At 38.7% G+C, this 25,012-nt stretch overlaps 1 protein-coding gene across 1 annotated transcript in view; it reads right to left on the reverse strand.

The window, feature by feature from the left end:
• Window positions 1-1,737: 1,737 nt before the first annotated feature.
• Window positions 1,738-25,012, reverse strand: part of LOC140148138 (uncharacterized) — a 45,596-nt gene continuing 22,321 nt past the window's right edge. Inside the window, exons 2-10 of the mRNA XM_072169996.1 lie at window positions 21,555-21,836; window positions 17,688-18,014; window positions 12,402-12,656; window positions 11,178-11,513; window positions 8,571-8,826; window positions 5,567-5,890; window positions 4,668-4,925; window positions 2,389-2,710; window positions 1,738-1,768 (exon numbers count right to left, since the gene is read on the reverse strand). Coding sequence (XP_072026097.1) covers window positions 8,621-8,826; window positions 11,178-11,513; window positions 12,402-12,656; window positions 17,688-18,014; window positions 21,555-21,836 — 1,406 coding nt within the window. The 3' untranslated portion in view covers window positions 1,738-1,768; window positions 2,389-2,710; window positions 4,668-4,925; window positions 5,567-5,890; window positions 8,571-8,620. The remainder of the gene's footprint in view (window positions 1,769-2,388; window positions 2,711-4,667; window positions 4,926-5,566; window positions 5,891-8,570; window positions 8,827-11,177; window positions 11,514-12,401; window positions 12,657-17,687; window positions 18,015-21,554; window positions 21,837-25,012) is intronic.

Genomic DNA, 25,012 nt, shown 5'->3' on the forward strand with positions numbered 1-25,012 from the left:
GTAACGGAGCACACGTATGGGTCCTAACTTGTAGATGTGCCTTTTGCCCCAGATTAAAAAGGCCCCAGAGGCCCAATTGTGAAAACAAAGGGCCGGTCGTTTATCAACAAATTAACTACAGGGATCAAATTTGGTACACTATAGGTCTTCAGCATTATATTGTCAGAGGCTGTGCAATAATTATGTGTACCCCGGGGTGGCGAATTTTCAAAATGGTCTGTAAAAAATCGCTTGCCCCCCCCCCCTCTCTGGCCGTGCCAAAAAATCTTTTCCCCCTCTTATTTTGACTTGCCAAAAAACCTTTGCCCACCCCCATTTTGACGTGCCAAAAATTCTTTGCCCACCCCTTACACATGCAAAATTTTGGGGAACCCGAATTTAAAACCTTAAATTGTCTTATCATATATTGACCCCCTTTCGACTTGCCAAAAATGCTTGCCCCCCCCTTTGGCCTGCCAAAAATCTTTGCCCCTACCCTATAATTCACCAGACCGGGGTACACATAATTATTGCACCACCACCTTTAATGTGTTTATGAGCCCCATATTTCACATAATATGGGCCCCAAGGCCCCAACCGCTAAAACATATAGCCGACCGTTACTCAGTAAATAAAGCAGCGACAACGCCCTGCTTGAATATACTGATATCGCTTGAGAATTATACCTTAACATATGTACACGATTCCCATAATTCAAATATTATGGGCCCTGGGACAAACGTTAAAAAGACAGGCCGGTCGTTACTCAGTAAATAAAGCAACTGCAACGTCCTGCGTGGGTATATTGATAGCACTTGAGCATTATACATTAACGTGTGTACATGGGCCATATAGGTCAAATATAAATGGGCCCTGGGGCCCAAATGTTAAAACATGAGACCCGCGTCCTGGCTTGCAGTAGGCAGGGCAAGGGGGTCCCGGTCCTAGACATTCGTGTTTGCTCAAACACAACCCTGCTTTCTAGTTTACCTTGGGATAAGATTGGTCAATATATTTGAGTACCAGATATTAGCACGGTATCTGCACTTGAAGTTGCTGTATTTTGACCAAAATAACAAACGTTTTGTCCAGTATCTGTTTTGTAATCTGTTGTCAAATGTTGCCTTTTAAAACTGAATTTATACTCCATCGCGATTTTGCGATGCATCGCCCATCGCTTTTACATTTATACATGTACTAGCACGCAAATCGAGACAATTGCCGCCGACATGTTTTGTTCAAAATAAAATAACGCTCTAAAGACATGCATCGGTGTTGATAATTATTGTACCAACAGTTCATTAGCGAGAAAATTTAATTAATTAGAAAACAATTAAACCCGGTGGTACGTAATTATTGGTCACTCTAGTTCAAGTGACTAGCGACATTGACCGTCTCGACGTTCTGAAACCGGAAAGAGCATGCGTGAGAATTGCTTTTCTGCAAAGGCGATCGAGTATAAATTCAGCTTTACGTGGGAGGGCAGATACGTTCCTAAACTTTAAAAGAGCACTTCCTTTAAAATTAGTAATTACCTCCTGTAACAATGTAGTTGTATGTACAAGTTACTGTATTTCCATTTGTATCTCTCACAGTCAAAGTTACCGCATTTGTTCCGTGTGAATCCCTGAAGAAAGTGTGTTGTAGCCTGATTGAACTGGAATGTACCAATCGTTTGACCATTGTAGGTGTAGGTATAGGTTACCGCAGCACCCAGGGAAACGTGACAGATGGACGAGGAAACTCGTTGATGTTAATGTAGACTGTGCAGGAGTTGGACAAACAACACCTAGAAGTAACAATAAGTAAATATTCAGATTGTTATATTACCACTACCATGACTACTACAACTACTACAGCTACTATTATCATGATCATGACTATTGTTTTTTATATTATTATAATTATAATATTATAATTATTATTTTTTTTATTAACATTTGTATGGGTATGATTACACTAATGCTAGGATATCAAGCATGCAGATCTGTCAGTACAGTTCTTTTTCCACAATGGGCGTCTACGTGCATAGAATAACCTTTGAGTGTGTTGGGTACAAAATGCTCACAGCTAACTAGAGTTTAACCTTGATGGCAACATAGTATACGTGTTGAATGCAGGTTATTGGACTTTGCCATGAGAGATGACATCACTTTGGTTCATAGTTAGTGGCGGCACCAGGGGAGGGCAAAGTGAATTTCGGAGGGGGCAAAATCGACAAACTTTTGCATAAAATTGCCGCAAAAAGTGGAAATTTACGTGATTTTGGAGGGTTGTCTCAAAAGTGAGGGGGCAGGGAGGGATAACAAAATATATGGGGAAAATGCCCCTTGCCCCCCATCTAACGCACCCACTGCGTGTAGCTTGATCAAAGTTTCACAGATACTCAGTAATATATTATATACTCACATAGTCTGAAGTAAGTAAATGTACAGGTTGCAGTATTTCCGGCATTATCAGTTGCAGTGACCGTTACTGAGTTTGATCCACATGGCAGATTATTCAAAGAATGCGATTGTTGCGTAGATTGAATTGTCGTCAAGAGTTGGTTGTTAACTGGTGGGGATACATCGAAATTGCTGTATCTATATGCCAGTTGAACGTTAGCATTGTTGGGGAAATTCGAGTGATGGACTGCTGAAGCTGACTTGAGATGCGAGGTTTGGTGACAAAGGATTCAGACGATTTTGAGCAAAAGCGTTGGTGGTATCCGGACAGGCTACCGTTGGTACTGAAAATTAAATCATATACTTCTTTACTCAGCAAAATATTGGACAAAAAATGTGGTGTTTTTTTTATTACTAAGCATGTTCTATCTATGTCCGCCTGTTCAAGCAAAACCACAGTATCTGTTTGCCAGCATATACTACATTTATCTATGCCCGTGCAACGGAGCATAGATAGTCTATTTTTTGTGTTTCGTCTTCTCCTTCTCAAGATCACTTCTTTGCACTCCTGTAGCTTAAGAACTAAAGAGAATCGGGGCACATGCTTGGTATAATAATGGCCCTACCCCGTACATGTACTTTTTGCCCATCTTTGCCCCAAAGATCAAAGCTCACGGGCCCTGGAATTTGCCATTTGGTCTAATACCATTTGGTCTTATATCCATTTCGTCTACATCCATTTCGTCTAAACCCATTAAGTCTATATCCACTACGTCCAATAATCATTTGGTCCTTTAACCATTTGGTCCGATAACCATTTGGTCTGATAACCATTTAGTCTAATAACCAACAAGTCTAAAACCATTTAGTCAACAACTATTTAGTCTAATACCCATTTGGTCTATAACCAATAGGTCTAATAACCATTTGGTCTAATACTCATTTGGTCTACAAACCATTTAGTCTTACAAACATTTAGCTTATTAATTAATAGACGAAACGGTATTAGACTAACTGGTTATTAGACCATACGAGTATTAGACCTAATGGCTATTAGACCAAATGGAGTATTAGACCAAATGGTTATTAAAGAAATATTAGACCAAATGGTTATTAGACTAAATGGTCAGTAGACATACCGGTTATTAGACCAAACAATATTAGACTAAATGGACATTAGACGATATGATTATTAGACTAAGTGGCAATTAGGCTGTCTGGTAATAGACCAATTGAAAATAGACTAAACGGGAATTAGACGAAATTGTATTAGATCAAATGGCAATAGACCACGGCCCCAGAGGCCCAAATGCAAAAGCATGCCGTTTCGCATCAAATAAAAGCAGGCTTAGGGCCCTGAGTTGGTAAACTGATAGCCACAGGGCCAGGGGTATTTTATATTTACACTTACACATGAGCTCCATATGTCATATATTTTTGGGCCCCAGTACCCCAAATATTAAAATAAGGGCAACAGATTGACAAGGCTAGCTCTAAAACTACAATGGCACTAGGGCTTATATGTGGTACACGTATGTGTCCTAACTTGTAGATGTGCCCTTCCTTTGCCCATTTTGGCCACACTTGTTCCAGACTAAGGACCCAGAGGCCCAAATTGGAAAACAAAGGGCTGGTCGTTTATCAGCAAATTAGTTACAGGGATCAAATTTGGTACACTTTTGGCCCCTAATGCTAAAACATGACACCCGCGTCCTGGCTTGTAGTAGACAGGGCAAGGGGTCTGATCCTAGACATTCGTGTTTGCTCAAACACAACCCTGCAATATATTTGAGTACCAGATATTAGCATGGTATCTGCCACTTGAAGTTGCTGTATTTTAACCAAAATAACATTGAAACCAGTATCTGTTTTGTAATCTGTTGTCAAATACTGCCTTTTAAAACTGAATTTATACTCCATCGCGATTTTGCGATGCATCATACCTTTTACATTTATACATGTACTAGCACGCAAATCGCGACAATTGCCGCCGACATATTTTGTTCAAAATAAAATAACGCTCTAAAGACATGCATCGGTGTTGATAATTATTGTACCAACAGTTCATAGCGAGAAAATTCGTTGAATTAGAAAAATGTTTAAACCCGGTGGTACGTAATGATTGGCCACTCTAGTTCAAGTGACTAGCGACATTGGCCGGCTCGACGTTCTGAAACCGGAAAAAAGCATGCGTGAGAATTCCTTTTCTGCAAAGGCGATCAGTATAAGTTCAGCTTTACGTGGGAGGGTAGATACGTTTCTAAACTTTAAAAGAGCACTTCATTTAAAATTAGTAATTACCTCCTGTAACAATGTAGTTGTATGTACAAGACACTGTATTTCCATTATTATCCGACGCAGTCAAAGTTACCGCATTTAGTCCCGTTGTGAATCCCTGAAGAAAGTGTGTTGTAGCCTGATTGAACTGGAATGTACCAATCGTTTGACCATTGTAGGTGTAGGTATAGGTTACCGCTGCACCCAGGGGAAACGTGACAGATGGACGAGGGAAACTCGTTGATGTTAATGTCGACTGTGCAGGAGTTGGACAAACAACACCTAGAAGTAACAATAAGTAGATATATTCAGATCGTTATACCACCATTCTCTTGCCTACTAGAACTACTATAGCTAATATTATCATGATCATGACTATTGTGTTTTATATTATTATTATTATAATAATTATAATATTATAATTATTATTTTTGTATTAACATATGTATGTGTATGATTACACTAACGCTAGGACATCAAGCATGCAGATCTGTCAGTACAGTTCTTTTTTCCACAATGGGCGTCTACACGCATAGAATAACCTTTGAGTGTGTTGGGTACAAAAATGCTCACAGCTAACTAGAGTTTAACCTTGATGGCAACATAGTATACGTGTTGAATGCAGGTTATTGGACTTTGCCATGAGAGATGACATCACTTTGCGCCATCGTTAGTGGCGGTACCAGGGGGAGGTCAAAGTGAATTTCGGGAGGGGGCAAAATCGACAAACTTTTGCATAAAATTGCCGCAAAAAGTGGACATTTACGTGATTTTGGAGGGTTGTCTCAAAAGTGAGGGGGGCGGGGGAGGGATAAGAAAATATATGGGGAAAATGCCCCTTGCCCCCCCCCCCCCGTAGCGCACCCATTGCGTGTAGCTTGATCAAAGTTTCACAGATACTCAGTAATATATTATATACTCACATAATCTGAAGTACGTAAATGTGCAGGTTGCAGTATTTCCGGCATTATCAGTTGCAGTGACCGTTACTGTGTTTGATCCACATGGCAGATTATTCAAAGAATGCGATTGTTGCGTAGATTGAATTGTCGTCAAGAATTGATTGTTAACTGGTGGGTTTACATCGAAATTGCTGTATCTATATGCCAGCTGAACGTTAGCGTTGTTCGGGAAGCCCGCGAGTGTTGGACTGTTGAAGCTAAATTGAGATGCGCGGTTTGGTGACAAGGGATTCAAACGGTTTTGAGCAAAAGCGTTGGTAGCATCCGGACAGGTTACCACTGGAGCTGAAAATTAAATCATATTCTTATGATTAAATAATATTAGAAGCTACATTGATCAATGTGCTATCTTTCAATATATTTCTTTGTTTGGTTTTTAGTTATATATTATTTTGAATGATTAATTTCGGCGGCGTAGCCATTTTCCCCTCTTAAATGCCGCTACGTTCGTTATAGGTTTGGGTCTCCAAGTAAATTTAAATTTTAAAACAGTTTTGAAGAATTTTCAATAATTTCAGGTAAGTCGATCATTACAAGTCTTCTTTCATGTAAAGTTTGTATTTTACTTTTATCTCGTTTGCTGACATATGATTAGATATACCGGCAGGGCCGGATTGACAATTGGGCCAGAGGAGCCCGGGCCCAGGCCCCCAACTTGTTTCGGCCCCCAATGTGACCATGTACATGTTTTTTTTTAGTCCAAAAACACGATGTTTTTGACCAAAATATGCTAAGATTGCAACATTTTGCGCACTGGCCCTGTGCATAGCAAATTTTACATTTCATTTTGGGCTACAATGGTGTGAAATTGAAATTATTTCGCAGGCGGTCCGCGCGCAAATGTAAATCGATCTTATAGTAGGGGCCCTATTTGTAAACCACAACTTCACAATTGAGTGCACATGCCTTCCTCACAGTGAGTTTGAGGCCTCCGAATTTTAGCCTGGCCCAGGGCAACCCAAAAATACATATGGGGGGGAGGAATACGAAAAAGATTTTCCTGTCACATCATTTTGACCCGTTGACCCGGTATTATCGGTGAATGTACATATACCGGTTTTATATAGAGAGACTGTACATGTGAAAGTTCTTGCTTGAGATATGCCGGGTGATTTTACATGTAAAATGACCTGGCTGGCATGCCGGGAGATATTAGCAGTGTATTCGATATTAGCAGGGTATTCGACATATTGACCACACACACTGCATTGAGGAACTGCAGTAATTATTTGGACTTGAATTTTATTGCAAAAATCAAAACGATAAAGATTTTTTTCGCTAAGTTTTCTTGAAAAACTTATGTGAAATATTCATTCTCCATTGAACTCTGTTAAAGTCAAAAGTTGAATCAAAAATTGCCACTTTTCTTAATTTTCAGGTAAAATATTGGCAATTTCGAACATATCAATTTTTGCACATCCTCCCAAAACAAAACCACCCAAAATGCCCCCCCCCCCCCTCCTCATTTGGGCAATTTTCAATTTTCAAATAACGAAACATCCTTAAAAACCTAAGATCACACAAGAATATTAAAAAATAACATAAAAATTCACAACAGTCTCTAACATATCAGTAGATATTCTAAGATAACACTGAATTTTAGGAAATATTCTAAAAATTCAGTGTTCAGTGACATTGGGCTTTGTAAAGTCTTCGAGTTTCCAAAAAAGGCTTTATTGGGATAATGTCTCGGCTGCTTTAGCTACGCTAATTATCATGTTTAGGAGTTGCACCATAATTAAATAAATAAATTTCAGGATTTATATGGCGCATTTTTCCAGCGCTGTAATTTCGCTGCGTGGTGAATCATCACAATCAGATCGCATCAACTAGGCTGGTTGCAGCCAAACATTGCGCAAACCTATCCGCACTTAGATTGTAACATCCACCCATTTTCTGCAGCTCCCCTAATTCCATTGGGTGGAGGAAGTTTTTGATAACCAAACAACTAATCACCGATTTTTGAAAGCAGGAGGAAACCGGAGATCCCGGAAAAACCTGCGAGAGCAGGCATGGATCGGGATAAACAAAGTGCACATACAGGCCTTGGGCACGGCCGGGGCTTCAACCCGGGGCATCAGTGGTGCAAGGCGAGGGAACTACCGCTGCGCCAACTCGCTCCCCTAAAATTTGACGATCATCCATTTGGTCTTGTGCATCATGTTTCACAAATTACTTTTCAACAAGGCTATCTGAGTCACCATGGAATCACATGAAGATACAAGCTTAACAATAGTATCTAGATAAGCCTGCACGTTAAGATTTGTTGTGCATTTCATTCGATCTTTGGGATCTCGCACAAAAGTGCACAAAACGCATTGTATTACCCCCGGGAGTGGGAGGGGGTCTTAACAAATGTCTATGTGCCACTCAGACTTGCACTCCCACTTTGGTGGTGACCCTACCGAAGAAGACCCTTATTTTCAATTTGAACAGCAACTTTCATTCATCACTGATTTTGTTACTTATTTTGAAAAAAAACTTTGCTCTCACCGAATGCCAAAAATCATGCTCTCACCCAATGACCCCATATTTTTATATTTTTTACAATTTGTTCTCACCGAATGCCCCTTACTGCAAACGTGCCAGCCCTACACCTATATCCATTTTATATTGAAGTGCCTCCCCCCTATAAAAAGCGCCCAATTCAGTCAAAATAGCCCTAATGCGCTCAATTCATGTAGTGTGGGCTCATTTTTTTCTGCTGAAACACACCTAAAACGTATTTACCCAACATTTCAATAAAAAAAAACATAATTTCGTACAAATTATGTGGCTTCGAAGAGGAAATAACCATAATACACCAATTCATAATTTGGTCACACATGTGAGAGGCATCGCTATACCAAAATTATTGAAAATACACTCCCAAAACCGTGACACATACCGTATATCATCAAACAGGGAGACGTTTCTAACATAGGAATGGATTAAAATGGCATACATTACAAATACATGTACTTACTTATAATTACTTGGTAGGTAAATGTACAAGAACAGGAATTTCCATTTGTGTCAGCCACCATCAAAGTTATTATATTGGTCCCTGTAGTGAATCCTGATAGAAGGTGAACCGAGGCAACAAACGAGGAATGAATCAATCGTTTGTCCATTACGTATGTACGTATACGTCAGGATAGCACCCGTTGGGAATGTAGTCGAGGACGAGCAACACTGAAAAAAGTTTGCCGCTGAACTTGGTACAGTCGGACAAACAAGACCTGGAAACAAGAAATAATAGACATTCAAATTAATAAAACATAATAAATAATAACACTAATACTTATGTTAATATTAATACTATATAATACAAAATCTACATTAATATAATATATCTTTTATGCCAATGCTCGCAACGCCGCAAATTAAAGACAAAATAATAATTGAAAATTATAGTATAATTATACACCGCACAAGAAATATCCGTACACGTAAAACAACCAATATCTTAAAGACACTAGACCTTTAATTAAAATTACTAAATAAAGTAATCAATGGATGTATAATTTTGTTCTGCGTATTGTGATAAGTCGTTCAGCAAGATGTGACTTTATTCCCTCAATGAGAAAACTAAAGAGAGTATTTCAAAGGTGACACATTTGAAATACTCTCATTTCAGCGTGAATGATTAACACTCCCTCGCTGTGCTCATAATTAACGTGCTCTGTCACCTTTGAAAAAAAAAAATCTTTTTTTCATTCAAATTGGAATAAGTTGGGGGGAAAAGTAGCAAAATTCTCCATCTATTGACTACTTTATGTGGTAATTTAGGTGTGTCATTAAGATTTGGTTTGGTTTAAGTCTACAGATACTTCTTGTGCATTATAAGTATTTTGTAGGATTATTTTGTCTTAAAAGCAATCGTTTTAATATAATTGTTGGACCATCCATAATCAATCAATGATCTAAGTGAAAGTGTAAAAAAATTAAAATTGTTTATTAATTGCGTAAATGTGAAGGATAAATCAAATTAAATTGAAATATTGGAAAAAAACGATGGAAACAGCAGTATTGACAAACCTGAAGCCCTGTTAAAATGCATGTAGTTAATTTCTCTACTTAAATAAAAAAAAAAGATTCATGAATGTCTTGTTTTGGCTTTAATACACGGCCTTCAGCTTCAGCACTACCAGGCCAGCTATGATAGAACATATATGACACTAACAAAGGTGTCAAAATCTGAATTCTAATGATTTTTATGATCCTCTGGATGAGCAAATCACTGGCCTTTAATAGAATAAAATTGATGATACCGACCTCTCATGTCAACTTAGTGTTTGGCCCAATTCGATAACCACGCCAATAATTTTATATACACTTCTAGTGCCCGTTTCTATTCATCGTTATGTATTCTTCTCCCGTGCATTATTTTCGCGAACTACCCTTCATAGCCCAAATTATATAAACCTGCACGCTAAACAATGCATCATCTAAAACCCGCACGCTAAACAATAGATTCTAGATAATCCGTGCACGCTCAAATACTAGAAATACTATACTTTCATACTTTCACATAACTATATAGTAGAGTTAGGTGGCGCTTTCGACACAGAGGTCACATAACTATATAATTGTCTGTTCGATATATATACCATCAAAAAAGTACGAATATACATTCTGTGGTGTTAAAATGGTATAGTTACAAACAGTGTTCTATTTTGCAAATATCATTGTCATAAATTATGATTAATGACCTCAAATAAATCAAACATCAAATGAGAATAATCGAGCTTCTATTAATTAAAAGGGCCAAAAACAGGTGGATCATAATTATACAAGATGACACCATTGCAAAATATTCAGCATTTTACAAATGAAATACATGTAGGCCTATATCTAAAACAACATGGCCGGGCCCGGGAAACACACACTAGCGCATAATATCATGATCATGCTTTATAATACTGAACAAATTGTAAAATCCCAATGTCGTGTGTTTTAATATAAGTAGATTTTAAAGTTCAAATTATAGAGCTATAAAGTCCAGTTGATATTGATATGTTTTTTCTCTCATCTCAATTCACCGTAGTACTAGTCGGACATCTAAATCGATCGTTTCCAGGTGAACTGGTTCAGTGCTCTCTATGTTCAGAAACCACGATATTATATTAAATGATCACAAACAACAAAGTATGACGTATGGCGCAATCGATACCATTGATAGCTAACTTATACAGGGATTGATTTTCTTTACCAGTTAAATGCTACCTAGCTGGTCAATGGCCTGACGGTGTTTTTAAAATGTACGATATTTTCCCTAATATTAAAATTAATATAATGAATGCAGCAATTAATATTGCCTATTGTTTTAATACACTCAAAGTGTATGACGGATAATGTACTCGTACAAATGCATTCGTCAAGATAATTGCACTTGCCATGGAATTATTGCATTTAGCTCTCGAGCCTATTGGCTCTCGAGCTAAATGCAATAACTCCACGGCGCGTGCGATTATCTGGACTAATGCATTGCACTCAGTTCATTATCCTTATCATAAATACTTTTGTGTGACAATCATATTGATAGTATCACATCTACAATAAACATAATAGTACTTAGTAAGATACTCACATAGTCTGAAGTACGTAAATTGACAGGTTGCTGTACTTCCGGCATTATTAGTTGCTTGGACTGATACTGTATTTGATCCACACTGCAGATTCGACAGAACATGACTATTTTGCGTAGACGGAATTGTTGCCAATTGTTGGCCATTTATTGGTGGATTGACATCAAAGTTGGTATATGTATATATCAGCTGAACGTTAGCATTGTTGTTCGGAAAGTTTGCGAGTGCTGGACTGCTGAAGCTGACTTGAGATGTACAACCCGGTGATAGAGGGTTGAGACGGTTTGCAACAAAAGCATTGGTAGGATCCGGGCAAGTTACTTCTGGCACAGATGGAACTATTGAAGAAAAATAATAGATTAATAACAGGTGATGCCTCGTTACAAACATTCATAAGACCATATAGACGGGTATCTACCAGGTTTTAATGTGCATCCCCCCCAGGACTCTACCAAACCAACTTTTTTAGCTTCCTTTTATGGTCCTATAACACATTCAAGATGTTAACAAAAATATTTCCCGGCACTCCGGCCATATTCAAGGTTAAAGGTCAACACAGTGGTCAAATTTCAAAGTTGCTCAAATCTGGTTAACAAGCACACCAAATTATTCCTCTCATTGCAAGGATTCAGAAAAAGTATAGTTTGACCTACCTGCGACTTACCGTTCTTGAGTTATAAGCAAAAAGGTCAAATTTTGAGCGGTGGTCAGTTTTTTTTGGCCACACAGGGGCCAAAAATTAAAAATGCTCCGATTTCAACGCAAATGGTCTCTTGGAGTCTGTATAAGTTGCGGATTTGCCAGTTGATGGTTTGGCTCAGGTTAGTTATATGTTTGTCCATATTTAGTTGTTGGTCGAAAACAAAACCCAAGTTTCGCACATTGGATGATTGAGGAATGATATCATCACCAATATTGAAGTTAATATCATGTAACCGGGATTTATGATGAGATGATGACATAACAACAAACTTATCGGGATTTAACTTAAGTTTGTAGTAGAAGTAAGTAAAATATTGGCGTAAAAGTGGAAGTAGAGTATATGCCATGAACTTTGCTAGGAGCGGTTTCAAAACTCGACCGACTCCACTGTTTAGAACAATAGAAGCCGGGTCCAACCGGACGGAACCGGACAGTTTCAAGCCGTCCCTTACCACTTCAGCTTTACTAATGAACGTACTGATTCAATGAATTACAGGAGGGTCATAGAGCATTTAAATAATTACCTGTTACAATGTAACTGTATGTACAAAACACTGAATTTCCATTTGTATCTCTCACAGTCAAAGTTACCGTATTTGTTCCTACTTGGAATCCCTGAAGAAAGTGTGTCGTAGCTTGATTGAACTGGAATGTACCAATCGTTTGGCCGTTATTGGTGTATGTGTAGGTTACCACAGCACCGAGTGGGAAGTTGAAAGTGGGACGAGCGAAACTGGTGAATGTTTGTGTCGACTGTACAGGATTCGGACAAGCAACACCTAGAACCAAGAAGATATTCAGATTGTTATAGACATTACTACTTCTACTACAACTACTACTACTATTTTTGAAATTATTATTATTATTATTATTCGATTGTGAAGATTATCATTCATCCAGGTAATAACAACTATGAAATTGACCTGTGATACAACATCCGCATCACAGGTCAACGAACTTTAGCCGCGATAACATCAGTGGGCCTGATGATGCATCCGAGATAGGGTGTAAATATTGCCACTCATCAAAACGTAAGTCCAGTAGATCAGATTATAGTCTCAATTTCATAGTTACCGTGTAACTGGGGTTCACCTGCAAACAGGGATATCCCCGGTTGACTTTTCATGCTAAAGGGCTATACAACCCCTAGAGGGCGCTAAATGCATTATTTGGCATATGGCCTGCATAAGGGGTGATATCCCCTATTGCATAGTACAGAATCCGACCAATCTGATTCCATACTATCTAACTGGGGATACACACACATGATTTTTTCCAGCAAAGTGGGGATTATCCACACATGCAATGCAACATAGCATAGCGCATTTGGATAGTCTCGGTTGAATAGTTTACACACACATATCCCCGGTTGGCACGTTTTACAAGTAGGGGTGTGTGCAGGCTTGGCTAGCTGAGCGTGATATTATGCATCACGAACATTATTAGCCCCCTTTTTGCTCGTTATGTTTTTCGTCTTTGTTATGTTTTGCTCGTCCTCCTGCCTTAATCATTGTTGCTGCTGCTTTTTTTATTTTTCCTTACAAGGACCCCAATGGAATTAAGCTTTCTTTGGAAGGCTTTTTGGGCTATCCTTGGTACTCATTGGTTTTTCTTCCATTATCACCTCGTGCAATAGTTTATTCTGGTACCTGAATTACATATATGTAGAGTAGATTTTAAAGTATTTTATCCATAATGTGCAATCTATTGTATTTTCTCTTTGTTTGCAATTTTGATGTATATTGAGTGCTAAATAAAATGAAACGAAAAGAAATGAAATGTGTGTTCTTGAGGTGCAAGTGTGTTTTAGGGGTTCGTGCCGGGGTGCGTGAGGTGTGTATGAATTCGCCTTCCTAATACAATCCAACTAACCAAAGAAGATTATCACCACAATGCGCCATGCTTTTGCAAAACACCCTAAACAAGTTTCTGATGGATTCAAGTTCCCATTGAACATGTACCCGAAGGAAGGCTTTACCATGTTCACAGCAGCTGTATTACTTGGAGTTCCTAGGTTTACGATGGTATTCATGAGTAATTGGGGGTCTCATGAACTCATTGCAAGTGTCCAAAAATTAAGGATAGTTAACCGGCGTGTGTACATGTGCGTGCGTAAAACGTGTAAAACGGGGATACATTTCTGAATTTTTACCGTGTAACTGGGGTTACACCTGCAAACGGGGATATCCCCGGTTGACTTTTCATGCTAAAAGGGCTATACAACCGCCTTAGAGGGCGCTAAATGCATTATTTAGGCATATGGCCTGCATAAGGGGTGATATCCCCTATTGCATAGTACAGAATCCGACCAATCTGGGGATACACACACATGATTTTTTCCAGCAGAGTGGGGATTATCCACGCATGCAATGCAACATAGCATAGCGCATTTGGATAGTCACGGTTTAATAGTTTACACACACATATCCCCGTTTTACAAGTAGGGGTGTGTAAGGGGGTGTATGGGGTGTAAGTGGGGGTGGGTGGGGTGGGTGGTGTGTATGGGAGTGTGTATGATTACACTTACAATCAAACTAACACTAACGCTAGGATCTGAAGCATGCTGATCTGTGCACAGTTCTTTTCCACAATTGGCGTATACATGCACAGAATAACCTTGAGTGTATTTGGTACAAAAAAGCTCACAACTTGTAGTAAACCCTGATGTCAACATACTACGCTTGTTGAATGGAGGTTATTGAACTTTGCCATGGGAGATGAGATCAATTTTGTTCATAGTGAAGTACGACGGCAACTTCATGACCTCTTTTGTTCGATAGAAAATTATTACGGGTTGGTGAGCACGGTGTTACGTAACACAATGTTGTAAATTTAGCCAGCAAACATTTTTTATCAAAATTGCTCCAGAGATACGGGTCGTTTACTGCTTAAATTACGTACCATGACCACGGATAAGATACCAAACATTTGTGTAAAGCAACAAATATTGTGTAAAAGTTGAATTATATAGAAAATAATGAAGCTTGAACATGCCCAAAGTAGCCAGGAAAATGCGAAAAATTGCATGTCACGTTCACCAAAATGGGTATGTATCTACAATTATGAGCAAACGCCGGTCGTATGCTTTTCTGTAATGATAGACATTAATCAACCTCAGCTTGTATCAAATTTTCAGCGAAAATGATTGGTGGAACAAAAAACGTCGTAGGTTGAAATGTTGCTTTCAAAGAGGCCTCGTGTCGTATTCGTGCGTGACTATTGGCGACCAATGTCACTAGGAAAATTAGCAGCCGGCCTTGTCCATATATCGAAAAATAATCGTCAGAATCGTCCATTTGACTCCAGTGATATTTATTTATTCAAGCAAAATACTGCCTTGACTTACAAAATATTGAAGTCAATATAAAAAGTAATATCACCTCATTTTGCTGAACTTACAAGCAGTTTTAAAAATATTATTGTTGATCGAGACACTGAATGAGAATGAGTATAATACAACAAGTTGTGATGGTCTAGTGGTTAAACGCCGTGGCTTGTAGTGCGCTAGGTTGAAGGTTCGAACCCTACCGTAGCATTTTGATTTTTTTTTTTTCTCTTGTTCTGTTAGGCCTATGAGGGTGTGAGTGTAGGCCAGTCATTTATAATTATTTGGATATATCAATATCATGATATGCAACACGGCCTTCCTTGCAATGTTTTTATGCGTACATATCAAATCACGAGAAAAAAGTAAGCCATAATGCTCGAATTTCAAACCTGATTTTTTTTTGGCATATCTGTAATTTTTACACATGTCCCAACTTACACCCCTCGGGCGTACACCCACCCCTACTTACACCTAATTGGAATCAGCCAAGTTCGTTCTCTAGAGCAACTTTGATGCCTGGGATTAAGACATGATCCCCAATATATAGAACACCACAGTTAAGCGGTCAAGATAATAAATGTTTTCTTTCATTTTCCCTCATCATTTCTATTCCAAATGACCAGAAAATCTTCCTGACAGATGTTTATTGATATTAAAAGTATTTTCATAATTTTCAACAAAATCAAAACGCTAAGGTAGGGTTCGAACCTTTAAACCTGTCGCACTTCTAACCACGGCGCTAGCCACTATACCATCACAACCTGTTGTATTTTGTATGTACATTTTGCAATCTTACATAGTGTCTCGCTCAACAATAATCTTTTTAAACTGTTTGTAACACTCAGGTCGCGCTATAAAAAGTCGATCGATACATCGATAAATCAGCACAATTCAGGGATACACCTTTTTACTATGAAACTAATTTTCTCGGTCAAATATAAAGGAATATTTTTTCCTTCAGAAATGTCAGGTAAAAATGTAGTGCTTGGATATATTTTTTTTAAATGTTAAAATTAGGCATGAATCTGTGTCTTTTAGTGTAAGATTTTTGATTTTTATAGGCCTTAACTTCGCCCGCGAGCTTTTTACGGAATTCATTTTTTAGCGTTTCAAAGATATTTGAGTATTTCTGTGAGGCACATCGTGTGTGTCCATATATGATAGTTTGTCAGAATATCCGTTTTGATTTCACCTTTTTCACTTGCGACTGCCAAAATGTCCAACTCAGTAATAATACTTCATTTCTAATATAACCAGCAGAACTAATCGATATTTCTATTGTGGCTTGCAAAATCATCCTTCCATGAGTACATTTGCGAGTTGATTTTGAAAAAATTGGTAGTCGGAATTGAAAATGGTGCAATCAAACCCGAAATTCTGACAAAACTATGATATATAGCTCGCGGTGATGTGCGTTAGAAAGTTGGGGGGAAAATCCTTCATTAGCGAACTATATTACTTTGAAAAGCTAAAAGGTTGATCAAAAAAAAAAAAAAAAAAGCTCGCAGGCCAAGTCGAAGCCTATCAAAATCGAAAATCTTACACTATATGACTGAATTTCACGCCTAAGTTTAACACTAGGATTTGAAGTTTTCATGACATTTACTGAAAAAATGAAAACTATTGCTTTGTATTTGGTGGAGAAAATTAATTTTGCATTCATAAGGTGCACCTCAAACTTTTGCTCATTTCAACACCAAATTCGATCGTTTGTCATATTTGTATTGCCTCATTAAATGACTGAGTGAGCCTTGTACAACAATAGCCATCGGTTGACTAGAGTTCTGTCTGGTAAGTTCAGTTAAATGAGGTGATATTACTTTTTATATTGATTTCAATATTTTGTAAGACAATGCAGTATTTTGAATGAATAAATAAATATCATTAGAGGCAACTGGACGATTCTGACCATTATTTTTCGATATGTGGACAAGGCCGGCTGCTAATTTTCCTAGTGACATTGGTCGCCAATAGTCACGCACGAATACGACATGAGGCCTCTTTGAAAGCAACATTTCAACCTACGACGTTTTTGTTCCACCAATCATTTTCGCTGAAAATTTAATACGAGCTGAGGTCTATCATTACAGAAAAGCATACGACCGGCGTTTGCTCACAGTTGTAGATATAACCATTTTGGTGATCGTGACATGCAGTTTTCCTCATTTTTTTTGGCTACTTTGTGTATGAATAACATTCATTTTGTCCACAATAATTCAACTTTTACAAGTGACTGTTTCCTTTAAACTCATGTTTCATATCTTATCTATAGGCTCAATACGGGAATTAAGCGAGAAATGACTCGTGTATTCCATTTTTGAGTGTTTCCCAAAATACCGTCTTTATTTTCAGCATTTTGTTACGTAACATCAGAGGTCACGCCTGTAAATATTACCGGAAGTGAGCAAAGTTGCCGTCGTACTGGTGTAGCTTGAGCAAAGTCTCACAGATACAACCAACCTAATAGCATCAAGATACTCACATAGTCTGAAGTATATAAATTGGCAGGTTGCGGTATTTCCCGCATTATCAGTTGCAGTGACCGTTACTGTGTTTGATCCACATGGCAGATTATTCAAAGAATGCCTTTGTTGTGTAGATTGAATTGTCGTCAACAGTTGATTGTTAACTGGTGGTGTTACATCGAAATTGCTATATCTATATGCCAGCTGAACGTTAGCATTGTTGGGGAAGCTCGAGAGTGTTGGACTGTTGAAGCTGACTTGAGGTGAGAGGTTTGGTGACAATGGATCCAGTCGGTTTGCAGCAATAGCGTTGGTAGGACTCGGGCAAGTTACTTCTGGCACAGCTGCAAATATTGAAAAAAAATAACAGATTACTTACAGGGGATGTCCCATTACAAACATTCATAAGACGGCCAAAAACATTATCTTAATACTAATAACGGCGTGTCCGTCCGCCCGTCCGTCCGCGCGCTATCACGTTCGCGTCCGCGCGGTTCGCGTCCGCGCGGTTCGCGTTCACGCGGTGCACTATCGCGTGCTCGCGGTGCGCTATCGCGGAGTATCAACGGGAGTGTGCGAGGAGTACAGTGCGCGCATCGGAAAAGCATTACAGTGTGACTAACAGGTGCATGTCATCGGACCCATAGACATACCACCCTAGACCAATGACTTTGGTTCGCGTAGTGAAGCCGACACTGCTTAGCAACGACTTTGACAAAGACGCATACCCGGACGCAAAAAAGCAGATTTGTTCGCGTCTATGGAACATGTTGCATTTGACGCGAGCGATAATGGCACAACAATCACGCAAACGAGCGCGTCTTTCTCTCCAGACATGAACGCTTATTTCTCCGCGTCCGACCACCCGACCAAAATCACCTTGGATACGTGGCTTCACCTACTGCCACGGTCAGGGATGGGTAGTCATAGGTCTAGGGTGGTATGTCTATGATCGGACCAATAATTATCAGGCCTTATTTTCAACACATATTTCAATACCGAACACGTGCACACACCAAACACGTGCATATAGGCATATTTCAGCAGAACATGACTATTTCCGGATAACCGTTTTTGCGTTCACGTTTCTCGCGATTGATTTCATTACTTTAGTAACGGCCTATATCCACGTCCAGATACTAATTTCGGTTTCTCTAAATGTGGTAACAGGGCAGGGCTTGGAAGAGGCGAATCCCGGGAGGCGAATGACGGGTTTCCAGATTATGGGTAGGCCTACCGAACTACCGAAGTAAGCATCACACCTATGAAACAAACAGAGTTGATTAAGTTGTGTCAAGTTGGGTCTTGATCATTGAGAGACGCATTTCATAGTAGTTTAAAAAGTCAGGGCAGGTATAATGGGTAACGGGTTTGGGTAATTAGAAATAGGCCTATCACGAGAAGCATCTAGTAATTAATAATGATAGCAATTATAAAGCATTTTATATACGTTGGCGAAGTGATGTAATAATCGGATTAACTACCATAGCAATAGGTGAAAACAATTTTTTATATACCGCGCTGCACTGGTATGTTCACGCGGTACCTCTGCATTGAACCATATCATGTTGATCACTCGCACCTGTAAGATTAGTATCTTTGAAAAGACCGGTATTGTATTCAATCTATGATTGCAGACATACACAGGTGATGAGTGCAACCTGCTTGTAGTGCAGCGCGATGTAATCAAAAATTGTTTTCACCTATTGCTATGATAGTTATCACTTCGCCATGACCAAAGGCCCGTAAGTCCTTAGCATAGCAAAAACAAAAATAAGCATCCATACAGGCTTAAACAGTGCGGGCACTGAAAATATAACCTATTAAGTCTACCAAAATATGTTTCAAATGTATAGACGAATCCAAGTAGCCAAGTCATGGTCAGGATTTGGTCGGACATCTTTGGGTAGCCGTTTGCACCAACCTGATGTTTTGAGCGCCCCATTGTGCAAATAAAAGCACTCATCACCTGTGTATGTCTGCAATCATAGATTGAATACAATACCGCTTTTTTCAAAGATACTTATCGTACAGGTGTGAGTGATCAGAATGATATGGTTCAATGCATAGATACCGCGTGTAGTTAATCCGATTATTATGCCACTTCAACAGCGAATAGACCATGTAAGCTCATGTAAAAGCTGTGTGTTTTGCCGAAGGGAACTGTAGGGCCTATTGTGTTGTAAACTAATCATTCTTTTGTCTACCTGTGTTTTCGCGGAAGGTATAAAACGGGTGATGGAATGCAGTTTAAAATTTCCGCCAAGGGCGAATCATTTCACATTTTGGGTGCATTGTAGCCGACGGCTACCCAACTAAAGGCTGCTAGTCAGGTGTAGGAGTGCGTGGATTTGGATTCGTCTATAGATAGCATACATGTATCACAACAGCAAATTTACATCAACCAAGGACAAGTCACGAATTTGAACAGATACAAAATTGTACCGGCAAAGACGGATGCCAGACAGTAGGACAAGTAGGTGACCCGTCCCTCAATACGATTTTCATATAGGAAAGACATCATTATCACAGTAAAAGTCCGTCAGAGAGCCAAAAGAGTAGGTTTAGGTTTAGGATTAAGAAATTACGTTAAAGGTTGATATTGTCATTGTGTATGGCGACAACTACAAAGACAACTTTATCACTGTATTTACTATTGTTTGATATCGTCTGGATATTATGAGATAATACTAGAGAGTTTGCGAAATGCGGCTTAAAAGCACAAACTTCAACGTCTAGAAGATTATTGAGGATCATCTATTCAAAACCACTTTGCCATTAAAGCCTCTAGAAATCGACGTGAACGCAAAAATCTACAGTGAGCCGTAAATTAAGAACAATAGTTTCCAGATTTCCTCATATACCGTAAAAACTCGATAGTTAGCATAATGTGCTTACTAACATGCAAACATGCAGAACCCATCCATAAAAGGGTTTTGAGCTAATCATCGATACACATAGTTAAATACGAACAAGTAAACCTCTTATATTTTATCTAGTTAAAAAACCAATTATTGGAAATCTAATTTGGTTTGGGTAAAAAACACACCGCATGTTGTTGAAAATAACTGCTTGAATTAGGATAAAATAATTTTCTGTTCCAAACGTCAAGCTTGGTACATGTATATACTTTTGTGTGTGTTCATGACGTACACAAATTCAGTTTCCGAAATAGAGAACGTCAAGGGATTAAGTTCACGTATAAATGGTCTGTTTTTACTGGAGCGAGCAGTGTAGCAAACTTCTGGAAGAGTATGGTAGGTACATATATTTTTAAAAAGAACATGTCATAGGTAATAAGTCACTATTACCGGTTATAAGTCACTATATAATCATTAAATAGCTCTAGTCTGTGTTTGCTTTGACTAAATCCTGTTCAAGTGATGGGTTACAATTGCATTGTATTTTGTCTAGGTATGTATAACCAACAATAACAATGAGAGGACATTCCTGAACCTCGTTGACTTGGGGATGATTTGAAATGACCGCCAATTATGACTTTATTACCAGCAATGTGGAAAAAGAGACACACGTAGAACCGAAAAAAGGGTACCATTTTGTTGAAGGATCAGAGTTCAACAAACCATAACCCCGCTTCTGGATATCGTTTGAAGTCAAATGATATACTATTTTAAAGCTTATGATATATATTTTCTAAACACGAAATAAAACAAAATTGACCGGGGCCGACTTTACGGCTGATTCGTAGTGTCCAGTCACATTTTGGTTTGATCTTTCTTTCTTTCTTCTGACGTCTCATAAAATAACACAATACAATGTTGTGTAGAAAAGGAACAAAAACTATTTCCCGACCCCTTAGTGTGCTAAAAACCGAATCAGATGCCTATAATTTTAGTTAGCTTCATCAAAAAATGTTAACTTACCAGTACTAACAGCTCGAAATGTGCACAATGCTCTCTCTTCAGTTACAGTATCCCTTATCTCAACAGTGACAACAGTAGTTAGACCCGCTGGAAAACCCGTCAGAACATGAGACGGAAAATCACTAGCTGTTTCAATTTGTGCATTAATCCCGGTTCTACCAAGGTAGTCGTACGATATCGTATTAATAGATCCCTGTATCATAAGCGTCGTCATCGGGTTGGTAATGGTTACCGTTCCTCCTTGTTCAACTGTTTTTGTTACAGGGCATGTGATTGTAATACCTGGCAAAATGAGAAAATAAAGAAATGATTACCATTAAACTACAAAACTATTGTAATCATGAACAGTGGCGTACCCAGGGGGGCAATGGGGTGCCCCTCCCAAAAAGAAATTGAGAGAGGTGGTGGGGGAGGGTCCCTGTAATAAATCCCTATTACTTACGAAGAGTACGGTTCGTAAGTAAGTTGAGTGAAATGGAACTTACGATACGTCATAAGGGGCTGTGTAATAATTACGTGTACCCTCGGGGTGGTGAATTCTCAAAGCGGTCGTCTGCCAAAAATCGCTTGCCCCACTATGGCAGTGCCAAAAATCTTTGCCCCCCTCCTTTAAACAAGATTTTGGGGAACCCGAATTGAAAACCTTAAATTGTCTTATCATATAATGCGAGCGCAACGAGCAGGAAATTTTGCATATTTGAACGTGTTCCTAATGTTTTCCTGCACCTTTTTAGGGCATAATATAGAAACGGTGCCCAAAATATCTGTGCCAAAATTGCTTGCCCCCCCCCTTTTCGACCTGCCAAAAATTGATTGACCCCCCCACCTGCCAAGAAATGCTTGCTCCCCCATCCTTTTGGCCTGCCCAAAATCTTTGCCCCCCACCCTATAACTCACCACCCCGGGGCTACACATAATTATTGCACCACCCCTAAGTTGCGATTGATTTTAAGACTTACGTAGTACGCGACGACAATAGAGGTCTATATTGGTGTAGAGGTCTCAGTGTGGGCCCCCACGAGAAAGGTTATCAAAACATAAGCTATGTCATGTATGTGTTCACCGCCATGATCATACTGTTGAATGGGCTGTTTTTATAGCTCGCGCCACAATATTTACACATTTCCCGTGTGACCTCAGGGTCATTACAAATGTACGGTAATGTTAATTGGTAGGCCTATATAATTTGTGCTGTAACTGTGTCTCACTATAAAGAGCAAGAGTTTCGGGATATATACTCGGTATTCACTATAAACACGCTGAATGACAAATTTGAGCTCGGGGAGTTATATATATCCCTGCTCCACTTCCTTGAATGACGGTATCGCGGCACCCTCTCAATTTATAGTGGCTGTATACGGAAAGATTATACTGCAGTATCCCCGGGGCAATATCCATCGATTTCGAAGGATATCTATTCCGTATAATATGTGCGGCATTAACCGGTATTGGTCCGTTTATAGTGGCGACCAATGCCGTATAATATGTATTTATACGCTTAATACCGGATAATCTGGTTCTACTCGTAGAGCGTGTTTATAGTGGTGTACGGTATTCGGTATACTTATACGCATCAAGGAAAGGGACTGTTATATCGATATTCTTGAGCGAACTGTATACAACCACCATTGTTCAATAACCTTATTGTGATGTGACGGGAGTTTTAAAAGCATGGGCCCTGAACAAAATATGATGCGCGCGCATTGTGCCAGGTAAAAACACTATGGAAATTGTGGTGATGCGTGCGCATACTGCCAGGCAATGACGTCAGAAATCAAGTCATCTATAGATGAGGTGACATGTGTTTACATTTGATACGCCCTCTGTTGGTCTGTGATCAAAACTGGCAGGCAAAAAAACACTGTAGTTTACATGGAAGAAGTTAATTTTTATTCATTAACTTTGGTTTCCAAGCAAATAATACAAAAAATGGTATCAATCTTGTTTATAAATGCATCAAGCTATATACATAATATCACACAAAACTTCAAAGGTTTTTAAAAGTTGAGTTTTAAAGAGATTTATGTGGTCTGTCATAGACACTTCTGTGTTATTTTGCCTGACTTGAAACAACAGAGGGCGGTCTGAATGTAAACATGTGACATCATAGGTCACCTCATCTATAATAGCGCTATTCTGAATCCGATTCCGACACAAGTGGTTGACCTCAGCGTTGTCTGTTCAATTAGCTTAGATTCTTGTACAGGGTGTCCCAGAATGATTTATACCGTGTTTGAACAAAATATCTAAAATATATAGTCAACAGTATATCTAATTTCAATAAGTGCAATAGAATGACACATATGTCTCCTACTTATTCTGTGACTTTCATGGAAATAGCTTGATTCGTTTTGGCGTGACATTGCTGTTACTGAAAATGGACGAAAACTGCATGTGTATAATTTTCAGCGCAAGGCTTCATAACACATGGATCCTTTATCACCATCGTCCAGTCGCACTGTGCAATATATTGGAGAAATCCTATATTCTTTTATAGGAAATACACCAAATTTGGCACAGATGTAGAGCTTACAACGCTGATATGGGATTAAGTGAAACATTTCAATATGACTATGATATTTAGGTTGAAAAACGTACTTTTTATATGATTTTTACCACAATTTGCACCCAAAAATGTCATTATTACAGAGGATATAACTTCCTTAAGAATCCCCCGCAGTAAATTGTAATATTCTCTGTTACGTAGCTGTGGGTTTGCCAATATACTGTGGACATAAATACATGCTGTGACACTAAGGACGAACCTTCTCTATACGATCCATCTCTGCCGGCAATATTTCAAATGATGAAACCTCAATATTTATTTTCAAAACTGCTGCCAAAGAAAGAATAGTTAATGGTCACCCAAGCAAATCCTTTATTCCATACAAGGATTGCTTCGTAACATCATAAATAATCGATAGATATCGACCATTTAGTAGAAGTAAGAACAGGACACAACAAATATTCTGCATAACATTTTCTAAATAACTTTGTAGGTTTTTTTACAGGTTTTCAAAATAGGTAGTTTTGTCAAAACTTGGAATTGACCATTTTTACGCAATATCCTGTAACTTCTGTTAGAAACGTGTAATTTCTAAAATCTAAAATTTCTACGAAAGATAAATATATGTAAATTTTAGAATTTAAAACAATACTACCTTCATACCTAAAAAAATACAAGTTTTCCGGTATAACTCATTCTGGGACACGCTGTACTTGTAAGATATTTGAAAAAAATAAAAAATTGTGGTCAAAGTCATCAAAGAAAAGTGTTAGAACCAACGCTCTGCAGGGTCTATTGTTCTATTGTTTCCGATGGAAAACACTTATTTTATGAATAGCCTGTTCGTTTGATGCCGATTAGAGTTTACAATTGTTTCGAACAAAGGGGTTCCGCCATTAAATTGGTCACTGATCCGGCATCATATTAATGCTCTACACGACAGACGAGTATC

Source organism: Amphiura filiformis, chromosome 3 (genome assembly GCF_039555335.1).
Source record: "Amphiura filiformis chromosome 3, Afil_fr2py, whole genome shotgun sequence".
In the NCBI taxonomy this organism is placed as follows: domain Eukaryota; kingdom Metazoa; phylum Echinodermata; class Ophiuroidea; order Amphilepidida; family Amphiuridae; genus Amphiura; species Amphiura filiformis.